The sequence below is a fragment of the Phymastichus coffea genome, unplaced genomic scaffold (assembly GCF_024137745.1).
Source record: "Phymastichus coffea isolate CEN01 unplaced genomic scaffold, Cenicafe_Pcof_1.1 PCOF00182, whole genome shotgun sequence".
Lineage (NCBI taxonomy): Eukaryota > Metazoa > Arthropoda > Insecta > Hymenoptera > Eulophidae > Phymastichus > Phymastichus coffea.
In genome coordinates this window covers 258,459-276,908 of record NW_026706993.1, presented here as the reverse complement: position 1 = coordinate 276,908, position 18,450 = coordinate 258,459, and the positions used below count along the sequence as shown (strand labels likewise).

At 32.5% G+C, this 18,450-nt stretch overlaps 3 protein-coding genes across 5 annotated transcripts; 2 read left to right on the top strand and 1 right to left on the bottom strand.

The window, feature by feature from the left end:
* Positions 1-4,387: 4,387 nt before the first annotated feature.
* On the top strand, positions 4,388-8,531 carry LOC131673519 (coiled-coil domain-containing protein 39). The gene is made up of 12 exons (XM_058951558.1): positions 4,388-4,486; positions 4,851-5,276; positions 5,371-5,461; positions 5,562-5,692; positions 5,769-5,960; positions 6,032-6,247; positions 6,316-6,699; positions 6,770-7,024; positions 7,325-7,552; positions 7,621-7,878; positions 7,940-8,152; positions 8,226-8,531. Exons 1-12 carry the CDS (start codon positions 4,388-4,390, stop codon positions 8,529-8,531), a joined length of 2,799 nt encoding a protein of 932 aa, XP_058807541.1.
* Positions 8,532-12,644: 4,113 nt separating this feature from the next.
* On the top strand, positions 12,645-15,542 carry LOC131673515 (S-formylglutathione hydrolase). Of its 3 annotated transcripts, none has more exons than XM_058951549.1 (5): positions 12,645-12,792; positions 13,568-13,677; positions 14,349-14,726; positions 14,816-15,041; positions 15,237-15,542. In XM_058951549.1, exons 2-5 carry the CDS (start codon positions 13,607-13,609, stop codon positions 15,417-15,419), a joined length of 858 nt encoding a protein of 285 aa, XP_058807532.1. In that variant the 5' UTR covers positions 12,645-12,792; positions 13,568-13,606; the 3' UTR covers positions 15,420-15,542. The 3 variants fall into 3 exon arrangements, with proteins under 3 accessions (XP_058807532.1, XP_058807533.1, XP_058807535.1); XM_058951550.1 differs by lacking the exon at positions 12,645-12,792 and adding an exon at positions 12,869-13,449; XM_058951552.1 differs by lacking the exon at positions 12,645-12,792 and having other exon boundaries at positions 13,567-13,677; positions 14,402-14,726.
* Positions 15,543-15,692: 150 nt separating this feature from the next.
* On the bottom strand, positions 15,693-17,723 carry LOC131673514 (presenilin-associated rhomboid-like protein, mitochondrial). Its single transcript, XM_058951548.1, has 8 exons — positions 17,545-17,723; positions 17,284-17,473; positions 16,848-16,958; positions 16,585-16,750; positions 16,284-16,504; positions 16,065-16,166; positions 15,899-15,996; positions 15,693-15,821 (listed from the first exon to the last, which is right to left on the bottom strand). Exons 1-8 carry the CDS (start codon positions 17,589-17,591, stop codon positions 15,728-15,730), a joined length of 1,029 nt encoding a protein of 342 aa, XP_058807531.1. The 5' UTR covers positions 17,592-17,723; the 3' UTR covers positions 15,693-15,727.
* Between the last annotated feature and the right edge of the window lie 727 nt (positions 17,724-18,450).

The window sequence follows — 18,450 nt, the reverse complement described above, 5'->3', positions numbered from 1 at the left end:
TTATTATTACTTTTTGATTTTTTAAAGCCTTTGACTCCATTCCTCATTCATCGCTTATAAAAAAGAGCTTCGCTCTTTCAAACTTGATGACACCACGCTTTCCTGGTTCCATTTCTACCTCACTAATCGTCTCCATGCTGTCATCGACGACTACGGTAATACATCCGATTTGCTGCGTACATTATCTGATATGCCTCAGGGTAGTATTCTTGGGCCTCTCCGCTTTTCCATCTTCATAAATGACCTCCCAAAGAAACTGAATAGAGCAAACTATATAATGTATGCCGATGATTTACAAATCTATCTTCACGGTAAATTTGTCGATCTTTAGTCTCTAATCACCGTAGCACAGGCAGAGGTTGACTGTGTTAATGAATAGGCACATGCTAATGGCCTTTGCCTAAATACCAACAAGACTAAGCCTTCATCTTTGGCAGCGAACTTTATATTTCTAAACTGAACTTGAGCGCGTTTTTACTCACTTTCACTTAACGACACAGCTATAGAATATTCTTCACTAGTAAAAAATCTTGGGTTTGCATTATCTGATAAACTTGATTGGAAGCAGCACTGCAGCACGGTCATTTGCAGGATCCATGGATCCTTAGATTCTACAAAAAGTCATTATTCATTGATTTAAAAAGAAACTTGTCGAGTCACTAATTTTTCCGCACTTTGATTATTGCTCATTGGTATTTATGGATCTCGATAAACAGTGCACTACTGATCTGCAAACTGCCAATAATACCTATGTTCGTTTTATAATAAGCTTTGTCCTCTATATACCAAATTCTCTTGTCATTTTGCATATAACGCATCATAGGCTGTTACTTGGGTGGCTTACATTATCAAACAAACCCTTACTCTCTTTCGGTTCCCTGTTTTTTAAACTAATTGCTACTTCCATTCCTTCCAACCTTTTAAACTTACTATTATCCTCCACAATTCAGTTAAGTACTCCAAAGAGTACTAGAAATCCCTCCTCGCTTTTTACCTATTACGCACCCAGAATCGAATTATGGAATAATTCTTTCACAATAACCGGTTCACGACTACTTAACAAACTATCAGTTACTGAAATTAATCTTAATACGTTTGACGAGTTTAAGTCATGGTTCCGGTCTTTGCTTTATATCATGGAAAGATCACAACTGGCACTCCAGAATCTGCAATGAAAACTTCACATCTTCCTTCTTACCTGATTTTTTGTCTCATTTAACCCTTCCATTTCATGCCTCATATTTTACTTGTAATTCTGATTATCTACTTGTTCCTGAACGATACTTAAACTCAAATCTTTTGGTCTCAATTCTACATCCAGCTCACCTTCCTGCCAAACTTTAATACGGTCAATTTTCCTCGTTCTCTTCATCCCCCTTCTCACTTCTTTCCCTTTCTATCTCTAAATTCGTATGTAATTATGCCATTCGCTATGTTAAATACACCCGAAGTTTAACTAACCATCAATTGAATTATATTCTGTTTAATTATTAGTAATTCTATTGTAATTTCGCATAACTCACTATCATCTATTTCTTGATTATAATCGATTCTACTACTATTATTTTATTACTTACTACTTTGTCATACTATATAACTTTACTTTGTATTCATCACTTATATTGCGATTTAACTATTATATTAAATATAACTTATATTTATCTCATCACCAGATAAGTAGTTAATAAATAATCAAATCTCTCAAACTCAATATTTACTGTAAAAAACATAGCAAATTCTGAAGCGCTATTACAGCTTTCTGTTTTTTACAAATCTTCTCGATATTTATATATAATACAAATCCTATTTCGATATTCTAGGTAAATGCTTGAGGTCTAATTTTGACAGCAACGATGGTGCAGTTTGACAGGGTATGTATCTGCTATAACAGTATATTACAATACGCGTGACTTAAATAGCCCATTATTGCACTGCGTGATTTAGATAAGCGAGGGCACATTGAAGGTATTGATTTCTAGTTTTTATACTGCTTTCTAAATTTATTATAAATGTATGCTAGATTAAGCTATAAGAAATAACATTAGCCTTAATTTTGATGACTTTATGCTGCTCAATCATAAAAATGCTACAAAAAATATTTTTTGCGAACATTTCTAATTATGTTCACGAGCATTTTTGGTTATCTGTGTAGCGAAGAAAAAAAGAATTCTTTCAATTTTAGACCTCAAGTAGTTGACATTTTATAAATTTTGTCCTATTACACGTTATACTCTTTGAAATTTTGAAATTTAATTTTTTATGGGGGAACGGGTTTAATAATTGGGATCATCAATTGACTGTTTTCTTTACAACTCCACACATGTTTTCATATCAGCTGTGAATCATTTTTATTAACCTTATTAGGTCTTACAAAATGTGCTTATCTGAGCATACGTACGTTTTCATTCAAGCGTAATATTTTTTTATAAAACGAAACCGTTATAGTATTCAATAAATTCATACAAGTCAATTCAATTGAAAATTAGTTATATCAGAACTGTATTTTATCACATAATTCATCTCCCAAACTACGCTGCAATTCTTTAAGTAGTCCTTCTTTCACGATTTCTTTTATTCGGTTATTTCTGTAAATGTTGATACAACTTTTTTTATTAAATGAAATTAGAATTAATGAAATATTCGTGAAGACCGGAGAGTTAGGAAACTTACTCTGAATCTTTATTCTCTGTAAAAATAAACTGGCAGTTTTCGGCACGTTTTCCGTCAGAAGACTGTATAAAAAAAATTTCGTTTAATCAATTGTTGTACTTTATTCATAAAAAAACTAATTGACAACGTTTTTATACCAGTTGAGCAGTTCCTCTTGTTTCTAAAGTAAGAAGAGCTCCTTTAGAATTGATGTTATATTTTCTATTGTACGGACGAGTTATTCCTAAAATTGATCAAGTATATCGGGCTATCAGTATTGTTGAATTTCTACAAACTATTGCATTAAGTTAATATGGAGAAGTTGTCTACCTTGCGCAACGATCAAACTAGCCTTCGGTATGAATATTTGAACGGATGTAGAATCCTGGTTTCGAAGTACTTTCAAATCATCAGTATTGTATGAATATCGTAGTAATCCCATAGAATAAAAGCTCGTCTTGTTAGAATCAAGATTTAGTGGAAACACGACGTTGACTCGTGCTGAAATGCAAAAGTATGCATCCTATCGGATATGTTGTTTACAAGCCTTATTAACGAATTCTATCGAAAATATATATAATGATTGTGGACAATAGTGACAATCAACGTAATATACTTACAGAGAGCATCATGAATATCTGATAAATTTATCGGTATAACTGTACAAATCACTACACAACAGGCTATTGCAAAAGTGTTCAACGAATACATCTTGTTTATCATTGATGATCAAAATATCAATGTTGCAGCGGCTGCGATTCTTCTGTTAAATAACGTATTTGCTCAAAATGAATTTATAATTAATCGAATTTTACTTCTCTATTTTTAATATATATTATTTTCTTTTCCATAAATACTTAGAATGTATTTACCCGAAATATTTCGTTTTGCCAAAGAGCATCTGATATTGTTGCTATTGAACTGCAAAATGTGGGATCACTTGAAATATAAAACCTCTTCTCGCGTACTTCACAATAGGCAATGATTGTTTAAGCAATTGTATGATATATTGACACAAAGGGGGACAAAAAGGAACTGTGGTCAATCCGACTGCACGTACGGAGGTAGGTCGAGAATCTTTTAAAATTCAAGGTGCGCAGTTTCTGAACTCTCTTTCATTTAGAAATCCGTGATTTGGCAACAACGATCAGTTTTAAGGTTGTTCTGTGATTATAGGCTTGAATTAATGGTCTAAAACATAGTTCAGACGTAGCCTTCAAAGGTATAACTTTTCTGCATTGTCGTATATTGTAAAGGTAAATGACGCTTGACTAAATAGTAACTGACAATAATATGATTTTATACTAGATAGGTTTCAACTTATTTATTCGATTCGTTGCATTTATCACTGAGCGTGTATACAGTAAAATCAATCTCCGGTATATCTTTCAGTCATAAGTCCTTTTTAATTTACAATTTTGCAACCATTAAGTTTTAAGAAAAAATATACTGAGATATGCTAGGTTTTCTAAATAATGGAGCATACCCCAGCCCCTTGACAGCATGATAAACGTTCGAACGATTTCTGTCGAATCGATTACACCCTGTTGTGTTTGTTTCCATGGACGCTGAATTGGACTACGTCACCAGGTGCATACGAGGTACACAAGAAACCGGCACGTTGTAAATTAAAAAACGTCCGCCAAGTCTCAATACGTACAACTGATTTTTATTTCGAAAATTGTCGAGTAAATTTCAATGATTTTCGAAGAAATAATATAGTGACGACGCTTCAATAATGGTTAACGCAATTGAAGAAGTTTTGAACGATTTAGGTTGGAATGATGGCTTTCGTATTCCAATTGCCAATGCGGAAAATAAGCAGCTGGAAGAGGAAGTAAGTATCTTTTTTATTTATTTATTAGAGTAGTTAGGAATAAACGTGACAGTAGGATGTGGCGAGTACTATTAACGTAAGCTTTTTCTTGATGATACCAGTTATAATTTAATTTTGATTTAGTTTAATTAATAGTTTTCGATCTTAAAAATAAATAGTACACGTGAAAATACTACAATTTTATCAACTGTTAATATTTTTTTGAACGGGCAAGCCATATTTATTATTATTTCCTTCATACAAACGATAGTGCACAATAATATACTTTTACATTTATTGCAAATTATATGCTTTTATGATTCATATGTAAAAGTAATATAGAAATACTCAACAGGCACATATATACCAAATGTAATATTTTCAGATTGAACGTAAATCTCGCCTTCGAGCATCGCTCAAATCGCAGTTGGAAAACACTCTCGAGCGTATCCAGGACATCCGCAAGCATGCATCAGACGTCAAGCAAGAGCAAAAACATAATCAAAAACTTTTGTCTGCACATTCGACTCAGGTTGAGACAGAAAACCATCTTTACCGTCTCTCTCAGAGCGAAGAATCGAAACTGGCTCAGGAGATGAAACAGCGTGAAAAACAGACGCGAGAACTGAACGACAAGATCATTATGATGAAGCAAAATGTCGTAAAGTTGACGAAGAAGCTGGAGAACACTAAAAGAAATATACAATTGGACAAGGATAGGCTATTGAGTTGGGAAGAAAAGTTGAATAAGAAAGAAGAGAAGAATATGATAATCGAGCAACTTGTCAAGTCGGATGAAAAAGATTTCAAGGTGAGATGCCAAATCGAGTAACATCATAAAAATCTGTATTTGAGCCAGAGGTTGAACAATTTCTTTTCAAATTGTTAATTTTCGTGTTGTTAAGAAAATAGAGTTGGAACGACAGCAGCTCAGTGAAAAAGCCGAAATTTACCGACAAACTGTGATTAAATCCGTCGGGGATATTCAAGAATTAGGTGAATTTTCAATTTACATACTATTTTAGATTCACGCTATCACACCTTAGTTCATTAATTTACATTATTTTCGTGCTCGATTTAAAATTTATCATCTCAGAGTTGACACTGGAAAGAACAACGCATCTGTACAGCCAAGCGGTCAAGGATCGTCGTCAATTGATGGACCAATGGACTCAGAGCGTTAACGTGCTTACGCAACGCGATAAAGCCATTTACGATGCACTCCAAGTTAGTTGATTGAACGTTAAAACTTTCATGAAAATACTATGAATGTGGGATAAGCAAAAGTCTTAATTATTCGAAGGAAATTAATTTCTTACGCGAAGTCGCAAAAGAGAGAATGGACGTTTATCAGGATGCCGAGCGATTTTTATCGATTCAAGAGAATGAAAATAAGGAACTTGAGGACAGCATCAAGCAATTGGAAAGAGATCTCTCATACGTCAGAGAAGAACGTCAAAAATTGTCTAGCATAATCGATTCGTACACAATAGAAGTAAGAATCGCTTATTAAATATTATTCCTTCGATAGGTTTGTTTGCGTGATATTGCAAATGAAATTTCTAGTTGTATGTCCGGCAAAAACATTTGCAAGAATTGGCGCGACGCATCCAAGACACTCGAGCAAACTTGAAGCGCAAGCGCAGCGAAGTCGGGGACAAAAGAGCGAAAGTGCAAGAATGTACAAAAAGGATTGAAGATCTGAAGGAGACCTTGAAAAATATCGACGGTCAAAAGATGAATATCGAGGAGAGAACCTTCCAGTTGCAAGATATGCTGGAGGTATGACAAAGTCACGGCAAAATGTTACAATGGAAAAAACACGAAAGCACTTTGAAAATTGATTTTAGAAAGAAGAGAAACGAAAGCTCGCCATCCTGAAGGAGATCAAGCGTCAGCAAGCCCTAATTCTGCGTACGACAACGCAGTTTAGCGAGCTGGAAGGCGAGCACAAAGTGCTGTTACTTCGCCATCAGGGAGAAGCCAAAGAATGGGATCAGCTATTAGCTGAGCAGGCCAAAGAAGAAAAGTCGATCAAAGACAAGCGAGAAAGCGCGTATCACATCGATGTCGAACTACAAAAGTGCGAGATGAGGCTGGCTAACATTCTTGGACAAGAGAGAGATAAAGATGAATTAGAAGCCAAGCACCAAAGATCGAAGCATTTGCAAAAGATTCTGCAGGAGAAGACCGAGACCATCAAGACATTACAAGGTCAATTGGCTCAAGTTGAGGTACAAAATCTTTATTCTTGCATGTTCGGACTGAGACGAATTGGGAAATATGTATTTTCTTTCTTCGTAGAACGAAGCACGGAAAATATCAAACTCGATAGCAACTAATAACGAGGAGCTGCAACGTTTGAAAGGCAAGCAGCAGGAACTTTTAGTGATGATCGAAGGTGGAGAGAAGCAATTAAAAGCAGCGCAAAGTAACTATGAAGAGCGAAAGGTGGAGGAAAGTATACTGGAATTAAGATTGAAAGAGGCAGGAAAAATCGTGTCTAAGGTGGACGACAAGCTTTATGACTTGGAGAAATATGCTATTCAAATAGAGGCTGTAAGTCTAAAATTAATCTTTTCAGTTTTTTTCTTTCATCAATTACATTTCTTCGAACAATAGTTTATTCGGAATATTTTGCTTGAGTATCATAAAAATATTCGGACGTACACTTATGAATTTATAACAAACGCGCTTGAGAATTTCCTAAATAAGCAATAAATGTTGAAATTTCGGAGTATTTCCTGCTTCTAAAGAAAATGATACATGATGTAATGTTTGGAAATTGCAAGAATGCCAACAGTCGCGTCAAATAAAAAAATGCAGCTGATATGATTTTATATGAATGATCCTCAACAGGCAATGCAAGAGCGAAAATCGGATATTAAAGTGCAAAAGGAGAGTCTAAATCTTCAACGTAAAGTTGTGTTAAACGACTGCGCGGAGCTTCGTATGATGATAGCTGAAAGGCGATCGAGAATACAACAACTTCAAGCTCGATATGATATCCACGTTGCCATGTTGGGTATTAATCCCGAGGACGGATCGCCCATTACTTCTACTTACCTCGCTATCCAAAGTGCTCAGGTATTTCTTGAAGGTGTAGTTTATTTCATTGAAACGAACTGTCGTCTCATTAAAAACAACAATTGAAGGAACGCTATCTCCTGAAAGAGCGTGGTGACAAGCTCAACCAAACGATCCGCAAAGCTGAAATGGAAATTCGTAGTATGGAGAATACTTTACGGCTAGTGAACGTTTGTAACGACAAATATAAATCGAGCCTGTCGCTCGTCGACGATGACAGTGCCGAGAAAGCAGAGCAACGTAAACTCGACGAAGAGCTTCTTAACGTTCTCGAGCTGAATAGACAAAAACAATACGTTCTAGATCAACTTGAACAGGATTACAAGGTACGAGCATGTTTTTGTTTCTTCTGTTTTAAAAATTCTTCAGTATATTTAATTGCTGTAGCGAATGGAAGACAATTGCGAACAACTCGATAAAGACATCAAAAAGATCAAAGATGAGAGAGAACTCAAACGTCAAACAGTTTCCAATTTGGAACAACAGATAACCGAGCAAAAGGAGAAAATACTGCGAGCCGATAAGAATCTGCGCAAAATTTTGAAGGACATTCAAAACAAATGCGTCTGTGAATCCAGCGAAACGCTTCTGTTGCAAGAGGTAATTCACACCAGAATTTCACCAACAACGCGTTCTCACACGTTTCGAATTGCTTTCATTTGTATGGTACCAGAGAGACATAGCAGTGCGCGAGTTACAAGAACAAAACACTCTGGCTCTGCAACGTATCACCGAGTTTACTATTCGACATCTCGAGGCTGAGGCTTACGTGAAGAAGCTCCTCACCGAGCACAGCATCAGTTTGCCGTGCACGTACTATCTACGGCAACAGGCGACACCGATCACTTCGAGTCGATGTGAAAGTGCTATCAGCTCTTCTAGAACTAGTCTATTACAGCCGGTTTCGTCATCGAGGGAAAGTGCTATTCAAGGCTCGGTCGCACACTTCAAGCCTGATTTTTCCGGTGACTTCTTTTAATCCACGTCTTTTTCATCATTTCTACTTTTCAAATAGATTGTGACTTTTTTTGTTTGTTCACAGCGGTCGAATCGGAAAGATCTTCAAAAACTAGTCTTAAATCTACACACCAAAAGAAAAAGTCGAAGAAAAAATAGTAACATCAAGCTCCGCAGAAAAATATTTTTTTTTATAGAGTAATTTTAACTGTGCAATGTCTTTTTAATTTATCACTTTTTTTATTTATGAAGATCATTTTAATAATACAGCTAACTACGTGGTTTTTTTTTATCAATTAATAATTTAAAACAATGTGCAATCTTTGAACGTGCATTTATGTATGTATAATTAACAGTTTACTGTGCGTTTTTCCACAAATTAAATTAAATATAGTGATAAAAGCATCATATATTTATGGAGCAGTTATTTTTTTTCATTTTTTAACGTTACGATAATATTTTCGCTTTTGTTTAAGACAAAATGTTACTAACATTGTCGAACCAATATCTCAAGCGCTATTTTATGAGGGTAATGTTTGCGTGACGTTACTACAATTACCAAAACGTTGAGCTAACATTGTTACGACGCTTCGCTAGAATACAAGGTAAGTTTTTAATTTCATGAAATCAATTAGCCATTATGTACTGTTTTCACAACATTTTTGTAATATTTTATTCAACGTTGACTAAATATCATTGAAATTGTGATGCAAACATCATTGTTTGCTCTATATAAAAAAAATTCACTACCAACCAGAAAACATTTGTATTAGCAGTGTTATCATGATAAATAACGTTGCAGCAACATTTTAGGATAGCAATTTCATGGCTACGGGTACTTACTAATGCTCACTATTAATACATTCACAAATGATCAAGTAACGTAAGAATGTACATTTATTCACATCTCATAAGTATGTACAACTTGCATATTAATTAAAAAAAGATTTATCTAATTTGTGTGATAAATGCAACATATAATCCTCCTCCTTTTTATTTTTTTATAAAAGAAGAGAAACCTGATAAAATAAAGCCAGTTTATTTGTTATCTGATTGGCTGAAAGATAGTTCTGTGATCAACTGTTCTCTGATCAACTGTTATGTGATAGTATGTACATATATATGTGGTGTATGCTTATGAAAGATTACTGCATATTTTCGTAGATGATTAAATGTTCGAAAAGTGTATTAATATGAGTGGCATGAATTTTGTATGAATCAATACATTGATAGAGAAATTAATTAAACTTTGTTCTATACGAAAATTTAGCTTCAAACAAAGCAAGCAATAATAAAATATATATATATATATATATATATATATATATATATATATCGATAGATTATATATTAAGAGTTTATTAAATGACGTTAACATTAGAAATTTTTTTTTGAAAATGCATTATGATTACAACCGTAAATATCTATCGAAATATCTTATTGCTATATCGTGAAGGATATTGTGGCGATTGAAACGCGCTAAGCTAGCGCTAGATGGCATCACACTTAGCTCCGACAGACGACGTGCACGAAAGCAAGCACGAGGAATTAATAACCCGGGGGAACGGTGTACGATTGTGATTCTTTATGAATTCATTAACGTGATTCAACTCACAAAATAATGATTTCAAATGATTGCAATTGATTTTTTTTAATGATATGAAATCGATTTTAAGATATCAATGTCAAATATTTTTTCTGAATATACTTAACGAGGCATAAAACATGAGATAAAATATAAATCAATGGTGTACATAAGAAAATTTCTTTTATTTGACATTCATTTTTATATTATATAAGCTTTTTAATTTTAGTTAACAGTTCGGAACTTAAAATTAACTTATCATTTTCGATTAATGGCGGAGAAATTATATACGTGTGATTTTTTATGTCTATATACCCATGTACATCCATAGATACAGGAACCACAACATTAAAATCTTTATTTTTTAGATTGTAACACTGGGAAAGAACAACGATGTCTTTTTTATTATCAGTGACGTTAGCGTAGTCGCTTGAGTATCCTAAGCTTTTCAATGTGGATTCAGTGGAGGATGCGAAAGAAAGAATGAGCCCAACAAAACATTTGTCCCAATTATATATTTGATTGAACAAACAGTATTCTCCTATGAATATTTTAGTACACTTTTTGTAGTACGTTTTTATTTTTTTTCGATTTTTCTATTTGCATATCTTGAACTCTTTGCAGCCGATTGCTACTCAAACTGTGATGATTTTCATTTAATAACTAACATATAGACAATTTTCTTACGACGAATTATTTTACTCGACGAATCTATCAAACAGATAAAAAGTCTGTTTTCTTTCAAATTTTTTTCCCATTGTAATTTTTTAAATCTAGCGTACCCTAAATATTCGTTAATCTACTTAGATCATCTAATAAATTGTTATCCCGACTTTTAGTGTTTGAGTTATCTAACAACTATCTTATCAAACTCACTTTCATCTTTGCTCTCATCATCAAATTCAAAATTAGTTGTAGAAACATTATTGTTAATCACAGGTATATGAACATTATCACTGACATTCCTATTCACAATCATCCCAAGTGCTGTGACTTCTTTAAAAGTTTTTTCTTCAGCAATTCTTAAATTAAGTGTCATTAATTTGGTCTGTACCCGGAAATGCATGTTTCATGATTTGGCTGATTCATTTTCTTTTTAAAACGTGGGAATCTAAAATTCGTGTTTTTATTCTCATTTCATTTTATAGTTGAATTCTTATTATTTTATTTAGTACTTCAAATATACTAAAATTAACTTTTGTTGAGAAAGTAGAACCCATTTATCCAAGTGCATGAAGGAAAGATTAACGCGTTTGACTATTAAAAAGCCACGGCAAAAATAAGTCTGATGCAAAGAAATTTTCAGATTAAGATAAATTTTGTAATTTTAAAATTAATTGGATTAGAGAATATGCATTAATTTTTATACATGTATACGCATTCAGCGTTACAAAATTGTTTTCGAGCGAATAATGAAGAACTTCTTCACGAAGATCTTGATCAACGGTAAGCAACACTCGCGACACTGCAAAACAAAAAGAATACATGCACGTTACGTAGAGCAAGAGTCAAATAATCGTGGGGCCAAGTATAGTGTCTACGCTAAAAAAAAAACAAATGAGCGTATCTAAGCATATTATGCAGCACCGACAAACAACTTGAGACATAACTTTCAGCCTACACATACTTGCGCGCATGACATGCATATACATATGAGTAAGATTGTTTACATATATTTTTCTCGGACTCATCCTTTCTAGCGATTTTTTTGATTTCATCGATTTCACCGATTTTAGCATTTTCACTAATGTATCTACAAAGCTATAGGATCTAATAATTTCATGTGATTTCATATAGAGTCTGATTTCATCAGTGATTAACCCCTCGTGCAAACAATCGTGCCGCGTAAAATCTTTTGAGCGGTTGCTCTCTTTCTGCTTGTCTTTCAGCGAGGTGTCTCAAGACAAAAGTGTTCATTTCAAGTGATGAGAATCCGATGACGCTACGAAAAACTTCATTTTCATGAAGTCGTATTGCATCTATATCGTTTATACAGCTATGACCAAAATGCTCGGGAATGTCGGCTGTGAATCTTGATCATAGTTATATAAACGATATAGATACGATACAACTTCATGAAAATAAAATTTTTTGGACACCCTACCTAGCTCGCCGTACTACTAAAACATTACAATATGATTTTAGAAAACTATAATGTTTTTAAAACTCATATATTACATTTTAATCATGTCTTTCAAGCTTTTGAAAAATGATTTTATAACACATAACTTAGGACGATAGAAACTTCAAAATTCATTGATAACGTTTTTGAAATCATGAGTATAGACGTAATTGCATATTTATTTACCAATAAATAATTCATCAGCTATATCTCATATCAAATCAAAGGAATATTTAATGTATATTGAAGAATTTTCGGATTTTCAATTTTATCAATAAAAGTTTTGATCCGTAATTGAACATTATTAAAATGAATGCGAAAAAAAGACGAAAAAAATGAGCGCGCAAAACATCACTAGTTTAAATCAGATACCATAACAAAAATACATATAGTTATAATCTACTTCGGAATGATTCAAAATTCACTAGTCATTGTTGGAAATATCAAAAGATGTGATAAGTCTAACTTCTAAGCATATCGGCAAAGATAGTGCCGGAGATGATTCCAATAATTATTCAGTCGGCAGCTGTTGAGGCAGTTAGAAAGGTTCCGTTCAATCACTGCACCAGTGTTTCGGTAAGTGGCCGGCGAATTCCTATTTGTTTGTACGTTACTTATTATATTTTTACAACATGTGGTTAAATATAATAATTCTGATGTACTATTACAACCCAATATACTATTACAATCCAAGGTCGCGACAGCATTAGCAAGTTCACAAAGCACGTGTAAATTTATAACCTGATACGTGACCTGAACTTGCTAATACCGAGACTATAGGTCGTATACTATTTTTTTGCCTAATTTCTATTCTTTATTCCATTATTTTCTGGATGCTTTTAATTCCTGCTCCGATCAGAAAGATCTCGGCTTCATCTAGGCTCGATCTTACAGTCGGGCAGGCATCAATAACATGTAGTCAGCTGTTTGAATTTACATAAAAGCAACCGCAAAGGCTTACAATGAGTATAACACTATAGTTGAGGGTGAGCTGACGCAGGTCACAAAACTTCACCAGTGGACATTCACGCTATTCATAGAGTGGTGACCCTGGTAAATGATGAGAGTGAGAGTGGGTCTGGAACTGGATACATGACTAACGTGGCCGAACGCGAGCGAACAGCAACTGAGCATCATTTTCAGCAAAAACATTAATTATTCAACGAATGTTCCATTTGGGAGCAAGAAAAAATAGTATACGACATTCGACCAGATTGTAGGATGCCCTAGCCGGTAGGTTTGACGACCAAGGCTTTATCTCGGGCGTTAAACTCCGCTGGACAAAGATAGTTTGACTTTCTGCCTATGTGTTTGTAATCTACTAAATTATTAAATTTTCTTATCATTTCAGATATTCAAATAGATTGTTTCTTATCCTTTATTTATCAAAATGTCTGAATTCACTGTGGTATCCAATAACAAATGTTTTGGAGGATGGCAACAAATTTTAACTCATGAAAGGTTTATTTATCAAAAATAATTTACAGAAACTTTTTTGCATTATTATAAATTTATGTTGAAAAATTATCTTAAAGTTGATTTTTTGAAATTCTAAAGTCTAGTGGATTTTTAAGTAATATAAATATTTATGAAATATTTATATTACTTGAAAATTTATGTTAATATAAAGTGAGTGTTCCTATTACCAGTACCCATCTATTATCAGGCATTTTTTTGTTATTTAATTGAGTTAGTATGGATAATTAAATAAGAAAAATTAATAAGAAAAGTAAATTAAAAATAAATTCAATACTGATCTACTACGACTATTGAATGCATTAAAATTTGTTTTGTTGCATTAATAAATATCAAATCTATTTATATGGCAGTTTTGTAGAAGTAGTCTAATACTGATACATAAAATTTTTTCACAAGACCAATTAACAGTCATGAAGTAAATTGAAATATTTGAGTTTTTCATTCAGTGTGTCATCTTTCTAATTGGTATTACAGTGTATATATTGAACAATTTAATATCACTTTCATTTACTGTAGCTTTTTCAAACTATGCATAATTTAAATTGTTAATAATTAGGATATTGGTATCTTGGTTGCAGGTAATAGGGATGTTCACTCTAGTATAAATATTGCATTTTTTTCATCAATATAATATGTATTTAATATGTTCAAAGTTCTGTATTAAAATGTCGTATGAACTTGGGTGTTTTCTTACCACCTCAAACAGAAGAAGGCCCAGTACCTGTGATATATTGGTTGTCAGGCTTAGAATGTACAGAAGTTAATTTTATTCAAAAAGCTGGTGCTCAGAAGTATGCTGCTGAGCATGGAGTTATGTTAGTTGTACCAGATACAAGTCCCAGAGGAGTTAATATTCCTGGAGAAGATGACTCATGGGATTTTGGATCTGGAGCAGGATTTTATGTTGATGCAACTCAAGAGCCATGGAAAAGTCATTACCAAATGTTCAGTTATGTTACAAAGGAGTTACCTGCTTTGATCAATGAAAAGTTTTCTGTTCTCTCGGATAAACAGTCAATCATGGGACACAGGTATATCTATCATAATTAAAAAATTGTTTTTATCACATGCAATAAAAAACTGATAAGTATTTCTTCAAAATTTTCATTGGTTTTTTCAGTATGGGAGGACATGGGGCTTTAATTTGTGCTTTGAAATGTCTGAATCAATACAAGTCTGTGTCTGCTTTTGCACCAATTGCAAATCCTGTTAACTGTCGTTGGGGTCAAAAAGCTTTCTCTGGTTACTTGGGTGGCAATAAAGATGATAGTCACTGGAATGAATGGGATGCTACAGAGTTGGTAAAGAATTACAATGGACCTCCATTGGATATATTAATTGATCAGGTAAATATTTACAATGTCTAACTTTTAGTGATTTTAATTTTTGTTTTTTTAGAACTGTATTATAAAATTAATAAATAATTGAGTTATAAAAACAAATGCTGTTTTCATAAATTGTTTTGTTATATACTGAAATATATAATAAACTTTCAAAAATCTCAACAATTTAAAAAACACGTAGATTAACATTTTTTTTAGGGCAAAGAAGATAATTTTTTGAAGGAACAACTCCATCCTGAAAATCTTATTGCAGCAGCAAAAGATGCAGAGTCTGTACATGTCACTATGAGAATGCATGAAGGATATAACCATAGTTATTATTTCATTGCAACATTCATTGAAGATCACATTAAACATCACGTTAAATATCTCAAAAATTAAAATGCATTCTATACAAGAGTATACTTTTATGTATTAATTTTTTTATCAAATATATTGTGCATCACATTTTTGTATTTGTTATTGATTTCAATTATAATTTTTAATCCAAATAACTCAACGCTTTTTAAGTTATTCAAATGGAAACAAATGACAACTTCTATACTTATAAAAAATATATGAAATATATATTTAAAAAATCTCAAATTATTTCTTCAAACATGATTATGATTGAAGTCGGTTCACAGTGTCAATCACTAATCTATTTCATGAAGACAAATTTGAAAAGTAATTTACCTAAATTATTTCTATTAAGATTTTGGAGGATTCCTAAATTCGTGCCATTGTTTCAAGATTGGTGAACGTTGCCGCCAAATATTTTCAATGCCCCATGCTTGCCAAAACCTGATAAATAATTTAAAGTTTGTTGAAGAAATTTGATTACATTGCGTGAAAAATATTGGTTTTTAAAATCAACTTACATTCCAAATAGAACACCACCTAAATGCGCCGCGTGATCAAAAAATTGCCATCCCAATATACAACCAGCTGCATCAAATGCCATTATCGATTTTATTGCCTAAAAATTCAGAATTTAATTAATAATCTTTTGGAAGTTACATGAATTTGGCATAAAAAAATAATTACTGCTCCAGCACTGAATGTTATTTGAGGTAGCAAAATTATACTGAGTCTTGTTTCTGGAAACTGAGTACAAACAAATCCCAAGATTCCCATAATTGCTCCTGACTAAAATAGCATAATATTGATATTTAATAGTAAAATTTTTATATGACCATATTGAATAAAGATATAGTATTAAATAGTATTAAAATATACTTTGAGTCAAATAAATTTTCAACTTACAGCTCCTAAAGAAAATCCATGGCGGTTAAACATTATTTTATAAGCATTACTAAAAGCACTAGAAAAGACTCCACTAGACAAATAAACTGCAAGAAAATGCTCTCTTCCTAAGTATGCAACAGCAGCACTACTGAAACTGTGCAATACATACATATTTGCTGCTAAATGTAAGAAATTATAATGAGAAAACGTAGATAGCAGCATGGGTATACAAGTTGCACCTAATGAAAAGAAAAAGTTATGAATTACCCAAGTTGGATCAATGTACAAATTGAATTTAATAAGATTATATTCTACTTACTGGAAGCTGGATTAGTTGCAAAGTATTTGAGCATTATAGGATTCCATTGAGGTACTCGCCATGCTAGAAATACTAATACATTTGCAAAACAAATGAAATAAAAAGTTCGCTGACCATCTGATAAATTAGTCCACCATGTATTTGCTTGACTTCTCCATCCTGTCACCTTTTAAGATATGTAAAATATTTGATACATAGTCAAAATCATAGATGAAATTCATCAATTTTTCAATTTGTCATTTTAATGCATCTAAAATATTTACAGTTGATCTAATTGGCTGACTAAATGGAAATCGATTGAGTCCTCTGAATGTTTGTTCTCTTATTCGCTCGTATTCCAAGATCGTTGCTCCAACAAGTGTAGCACCACTAAACTGTAATTTTTTTATAAAGCAAATTATATATTTATAAAATAAAATACCTGTAAATAAATGAAATAATAAGCAAACTGAAATGTATACTTTTTAAATATTATTATTTCAAAAGCATTTATTTATAGAAAAAAAATACTAGAAAATTCAACATTATATTTATAATTGAAAAATTCTTAGCAGTGATTGTATACAAAATATTCATTATTGAGCTAACTTGATAAACAATTGCATCATATTATGTACAAAAATTCTGATTGTTAACTTTCATAGCAAGGCAGTATTGATTTCTTTATATTGATAAAACAAAATAAAATAATGGATTTACCGTCGATGCAAATAAAAATCCTTTTAATATTTTTCTGCTATTAGTAGGACCACTATACTGAATAACAACATTGTCAAAAGGAGATTTAGGTCTTTCTTCTACTTGTCTAACTCTTCGAAAATATCTGATTGGTTTCAATAGGTTTTGTATTTGTAATTTCGTTCGATAGCATTGTACATTTGAAAAGATGCTGCAAAATATGATAAAAATTCATCACATCATGATATAACCTCGAAGAAAAATATACTTGACAATTATTACAATTTGTTCGTTGCATCTCCTAAATGCAACAGTACCCGAGTTGCCATTGCCAATAATTTTGAAAATAATTACGTTATAGTTATATTTAAATATTATTTTATTGATCACATTTAAAATCAATGTATTTTTTGTTTTGACGGCGGGCAGTAATCTTTATGCCACTTGTCCACTTGTCAAGTTTCGTGCTGGTTTCGTGGTACTGTGGTGGTGGCTATATATATATATATATATAGCCATATTTATATATATATATATATATATATATATGTATATGTATGTATGTATATATATGTATATATATCCAATTTTACTGCAAACTATAAAACTGCTGTGATTGGTTTAAAAGTGATAGGTGAAAAATTGGCGGGAAATTTCGATTTTACGTGAAATGACGATTAATTGGGCAAGAGCAATATAAAATGCTGTATACTGCTATCATTACAAAAAAATGAAAATTTTTTTCAAAGAAATCCTCTTAAAATAATAATAATAATCTTTTGATCCCACGTAAATCTAGTAAATCGCTAAAGCACAATGAAACGTGTAGTTTCATTGATGTATTGAAAGTTCCCTAATTTGATCTTCATCTCATTCTTAAGACGTAAAAGACCATCCCAACATTATGGGAAACGAGAAGCCGAAGTTATTAAATGCTGTCCCTGGAGTATTAGCCGAACCGAGGAGACATACAAATTATCGAATAATGAAGTCAATTATGATACTGTAGATTAACTAGTCCCTATAGCGTAGCTTCATAAATGCAACATATTGTGCAATATCTGTAATAACTACGATTCATTCAATAGTTGGAATTTATTCATTTGTTGATCTGATATGAATTATTTATCTGATATAAATTATAAATACTGTAGCTAATAATCCTTTCGTTCCTTTATAATCACCCAT

What these genes read in the sequence shown, in the direction of transcription:
- LOC131673514 (XM_058951548.1), bottom strand. Translation starts at nt 17,591, where the DNA reads ATGGCAACTCGGGTACTGTTGCATTTAGGAGATGCAACGAACAAATT. An exon ending in GATTTTTATTTGCATCGACG is followed by an intron (nt 16,959 to 17,283) that starts GTAAATCCATTA and finishes AAAAAATTACAG; the next exon opens with TTTAGTGGTGCTACACTTGT. An exon ending in TAACATTCAGTGCTGGAGCA is followed by an intron (nt 15,997 to 16,064) that starts GTAATTATTTTT and finishes CTGAATTTTTAG; the next exon opens with GCAATAAAATCGATAATGGC.
- LOC131673515 (XM_058951549.1), top strand. Translation starts at nt 13,607, where the DNA reads ATGTCTGAATTCACTGTGGTATCCAATAACAAATGTTTTGGAGGATGG. An exon ending in CAAATTTTAACTCATGAAAG is followed by an intron (nt 13,678 to 14,348) that starts GTTTATTTATCA and finishes ATATGTTCAAAG; the next exon opens with TTCTGTATTAAAATGTCGTA. An exon ending in TGGATATATTAATTGATCAG is followed by an intron (nt 15,042 to 15,236) that starts GTAAATATTTAC and finishes CATTTTTTTTAG; the next exon opens with GGCAAAGAAGATAATTTTTT.
- LOC131673519 (XM_058951558.1), top strand. Translation starts at nt 4,388, where the DNA reads ATGGTTAACGCAATTGAAGAAGTTTTGAACGATTTAGGTTGGAATGAT. An exon ending in ATAAGCAGCTGGAAGAGGAA is followed by an intron (nt 4,487 to 4,850) that starts GTAAGTATCTTT and finishes TAATATTTTCAG; the next exon opens with ATTGAACGTAAATCTCGCCT. An exon ending in AAACGCTTCTGTTGCAAGAG is followed by an intron (nt 8,153 to 8,225) that starts GTAATTCACACC and finishes GTATGGTACCAG; the next exon opens with AGAGACATAGCAGTGCGCGA.